The 4,834-nt window shown below is 34.4% G+C and overlaps 1 protein-coding gene across 1 annotated transcript; it reads left to right on the forward strand.

Annotated features, from left to right (window-relative positions):
* Positions 1-530: 530 nt before the first annotated feature.
* LOC146141314 (receptor-type tyrosine-protein phosphatase alpha-like) lies at positions 531-4,310 on the forward strand. The gene is made up of 4 exons (XM_083393075.1): positions 531-661; positions 900-1,048; positions 3,405-3,540; positions 4,097-4,310. The coding sequence occupies exons 1-4, from the start codon at positions 536-538 to the stop codon at positions 4,172-4,174; spliced, it is 489 nt and encodes a 162-aa protein (XP_083249201.1). The 5' UTR covers positions 531-535; the 3' UTR covers positions 4,175-4,310.
* Positions 4,311-4,834: the final 524 nt, after the last annotated feature.

Raw genomic sequence — 4,834 nt, forward strand, 5'->3', positions numbered from 1 at the left:
TCTACCACCTTTATTGCATCACAATCATCTTCTAGTGACAAACAAGCAGAGTTCTGGAAGTCAATGATTTATCAGCAAGTCAACACTGTTGTGTGTTTGGAGGTAAGTTGGTGTGGGTGAAAAGTATCAAGAAAAACTTTGTTACGTGTTTATAAACATTTGTATTTATTGTGTCGTTTGACGAACTTACTTCACCACTTAACCTCAGTAGCCAGCATAATAGTCCTGTTATGGCCAGTCCATGAGTTTAAACCTCACCGCAAACAATGTATTTTCAAGCCTAACTTTGCTTGCACAAACAATTCAATTGATCAACAGACATCAGTTAGCCCCAGTGCAATATGATATGTATCAGTTCTACACATCACCAGCTAACTATTTTTTCTAGCCTGCCTTGCTTGCATCATTGATCGTAAGAATCTGGTCATTACTTTTAAACAAATCCTATTGCCCGACTGATTATTTATGCCTAACAAGACAATGCATTGTTGTTAATACAACACATCTTCACAATTTTTAGCCTTATGAAGCTGACATGATTACTAGAAGTGGAGAAGAAATGGTGGATTTTGGAGATGTGAAACTTAAAATTGAGTCAACCAATGATCGAGGAAGTTTTGTTGAGAGAAATGTGAAAGTGAAGATGACATCACCAGTTAAGGTGGAGTAATATGAAATATATGTTGGACTAATAATATATATACTTATTATTACGCATGACCACAAAAACATGCTGTAAATTTCCTTTATTAAGGGAAGTTTGGTGAGCACATTAATATTTAACCATTTTCATGTATCAAATAAATGAATTGCAATGAGATATGCAAAGTAACTTGAAAAAATTATTATTGCAATTGGAAGTTTAAAATTATTTTTCTCTACCATTATCCAACAATAAGGATTCAATTGTGGTGAAATACCTGGTTTTGAACACCTGGAAAAATGTTAACGTCCCTCCGAGTTCAAAGTTCATGTTGGAGCTGATCGAAGAGGTTCAAAGGTCACAAGAAAGCCCACAAGAGGGCAGCAGAGTTCTGGTTCAATGCAGGTAAATCCACAAGGTGGCAGCTATATGATAAATACTGTGAATGAAATGATATGTTAGGCGGTGGTTCAATGGAAGATGCACAATCGCACATACAAATGTGTTTAAAAGTGTGATCGTGTCCTTCTGAAGCTGCTTTTTGACCAACGATTATGATAGGTGGGAGGTTTATTTATAATTTGCACTCAAAATTTGAAATTTTAGCTATTTCAGGAGTGACATTACCACATTGCCTTATAAAATCTCCTCTGTTGTAATGCGATAGATTGGGTAAATTATATCCACGACATTACAAACTTGATGTTAATGCAGGTTTTTTTCTTATATTGTCATTTTTGTTCACCAGAAAAATATAGGCCATTACCATAGAACAGGGGTCCGCAAATACGGGGTGGCGAACCCAATTTAGGTCGCGGGACCATTCAGTTTGGGTCACGAAAGCTTTAATAATAGAGTCCTATATTTTAAGTTTCGAATTGTTTCCATTAGTACCAACACTATTTTGGCCATTACCACTCCAAACTGATCTGCTTACCGCAATCTGGGTTTACTTCTTGGTATATGTTTTTAAAAAACTCTCTTTCATTTTTTTATCCCGTTTCTGTAACCAAAGCGGCATAAGCACATTGTTCTCTTCGTTGCATCGCGTCTTAAAACAGAGGTCGGCAACCTTCGGCCCGCAGGCCGGATCCGGCCCTCCAGTGAAAATCAACCTACCCGCAAACTCTTTCACAAACCGTACACAAGGCCAGCATGCTCAATATTTTTAACTGTTTTAACTATACGAAATTGCACAAAATTTTTTCCCGCGCGTATCAAATTTGACTTTGAATTACATTGGCATTTTGATTGATGAAGTCTTCTCAGACCAAAGGTGACGTGCGCATGGCAACTATAAGTAGGAAATTTTTCGTAGCATGAAACCACCCGATCCGTTAGAAATCAGTGCATTTCTAAGCAAAAAGACATTCACAAAAATAGCATAAGAAATATGTTCGTATTTTATGTCGTGTGTGGAAAATGCGTCACGTCTCCTTGTAAATTTAAAGGTTTACCAATTTAAACATTTTTTTGCGCTTTGCCCGTTGTTTCCTTGTTGTAGTGCATCTAGACTCATTTTCGCTGCATCAAACAGGGTTTGTCCCTGATTAAGAGTTATTATATTAAAGTGCTTAAAGGCCACACGTTTTTATAAAAAAATTGTTAAAAAAAATTGTGAAATTTAATACGGCCCACCGAGAACTTGCTGAGTTTGGTCTGGTCCGCGACTTGGTAAAGGTTGTCGGCGTCTGTCTTAAAAATTTATATTGTCCTCTGAAAAATCCTTAGATGCGAGCCTTATAATGTTGAGTTTCCTAAAACGATTGCGATAAGACGTCGGGCATTTTTTGTGATTTGCGCCAAAAAAACATTACACACCTTGCCAGTAATTATTGCACCAAGAAAGCGCAATAGCGGACGCTTGTTGAAGGGGTTATGGCGGGGAATTGGTGGGGGCTGCAAGCCTGCAACCCATATTGGTTGCTAAATCATATTTGTCATCCGAATGAGGCATCAAAAGTAGTAAAACTCAAGGCTTCTTTTCAGTTGTGTTACAGAACCCTTTCTCTTTAAAAACGCATAACATATAGATCTGTCTTAATGAAGAGAAACACAATAAATTACATTTATTTTAGCAAAGCTATTTTATTAAAAAATTCGAAGTAATCGGGTCGCGAGACCTCGGTCCTAGTTAATTTGGGTTGCGCCAAAAAGTATTTGCGTACCCCTGCCATAGAATGTTGTCTGTAGTAATAAGATAGAATGGTAAAGGATATCCACGAGATTACAAACTTGAAATTAATGCAGGTTTTTTCTTATATTGTCATTTTCGGTCACCAGAAATTTGTTGGCCATTACCATAGAATGTTGTAAAAGGATATTGACTCAGACACCAAAGTAGTAAATCACCTTACAGGTGCAAAGCGCAAAAGAGCGATTCGGCCTATCAGCACTTCATGAGGCTATTTACCTGGCTAACAAAGTACATCTAAAACTCGGAAAATTAAATTTAATGCTACCACCCAAACACTAACCCCATCCTAACTCAAATCAATAGATATTCCTGCATTGGTGCATGTGTAAAAGAGCGGTCCGGTCAATCAGCCATTTACTAGAGTTTCTAGCATAAAATAAAATATATATATTACAACAGAAAATATACATGAATATAACAACTAAAATGTTTTCTTATCACTGGAACCTGCCAATTTACAAAACTGCTTATAAAATAAACTTAGAGATTGCTGTCGCCCAATTCTTTAAAACTTCAATGTTATTTGATTACTTCACCTGTTGTAGAAAATAACATTGTTTTCAGCGATGGAACTGTGAGGACTGGCACCTTCATTGCTCTGATGAACATTCTGGAAAGATTGAAAGCTCAGAATAAAGTTGATGTTTTAAGAACCGTGAAAGATCTAAGGGACCTGAGACCAAACATGGTGGACAATCTGGTTAGTTAAACAATAAGTTTACTAAGACAAGAAGGGTCTTCTGGTGGTTCTTTAATTTTTTAAAGTCAGTTGCACAAAACAAATTAAAAACAATTTTCGGATTGCGACCTGACTGAAACTTAAAAAAATGACTACTTAGACTTTAGTTTTTATACAAATGACTTGGCTGGGAGATATCAAAATAATTTGTTTTCCCATAAACACACACTGGCTTAAACTGACAAGGCTAATGTACTTAAACAAGAGCTCAAAAAAACGATAACAAAAAAAAAATAAGTTAATCTCTGACATGAGACACAATGTTCTTGCTGATACACATTTATCTGAACAGATATTCCTATTTGAGCAAGCAGTTTACCTCCAACTTTAATTTGAAATGATAGTCAATTGATATATATATTAGAAAGACTGATTATACAGTATTTTTCTGACAGATGTTTCATATGTGATGAATAGTTGAACATTTTCAATAAAAAACAAAGATACAATGTAGATTGTTAGACTATATTATTAAGCAAAAGCAACACGAACTCCTAAACATCTACATTTTTTCCAGGAATGCTACAACTATATCTACAAGGTGGTGAAAGAACAACTATCATCTCCCAACATTTATGAAATTATAAATCAATAAAAAAATCATTATAATTACTAATATGCTGTAATAATTTTGTTAAAATAATGTAATTATTTTCATATGATAGGGTGTTTATTTTTATGAAATCTTATACAAGCTTTTCCATGTTTATCAAGTTCAAAGTTAATTTTTTGTGTCCACACTTTCGTAGTTGATTGTAAATTTTGATTTATTTTTTAGGAAAAAACTGTTTTATTTTGTGTGGCAGAAGAATATTATCTAATTTGCTCTTGTAGTTAATTTTTGTATTTTTTTCTGTTTTTTTTTTTGTATATTTGGGTTAATATGTTATGTGTGACCTATCACTGTCAATAAATAAAAACACTGGAGTGGTAGATCTATGTTCAAATGAAATCAAATAAAGCTTTTAGACAGAAAATAAGCTGCTGTAGTGGAGACCTTCAAATGGGGGTAAAAATTGTAAAATAAGTGTTATGGCATCATAATGGTGTATTTAACTGTACACCCCTATCAAGTTTGTCTATATTATAATCACACTTCTTTCAGTCTCTACATTGAATTTTTATTTCATGTAATATTTACGCTTTTTTCCAATGTATTGGTGTTTGATTTGCCAAAGAATTTAAATAGTTAAACCAGGATTATTTTGATAAATTTTAGCATTAAAAGTTATGAAGAGAATTGCGAAATTATGAA

Source organism: Ascidiella aspersa, chromosome 6 (genome assembly GCF_963924565.1).
Source record: "Ascidiella aspersa chromosome 6, kaAscAspe10.2, whole genome shotgun sequence".
NCBI classification, from domain to species: domain Eukaryota; kingdom Metazoa; phylum Chordata; class Ascidiacea; order Phlebobranchia; family Ascidiidae; genus Ascidiella; species Ascidiella aspersa.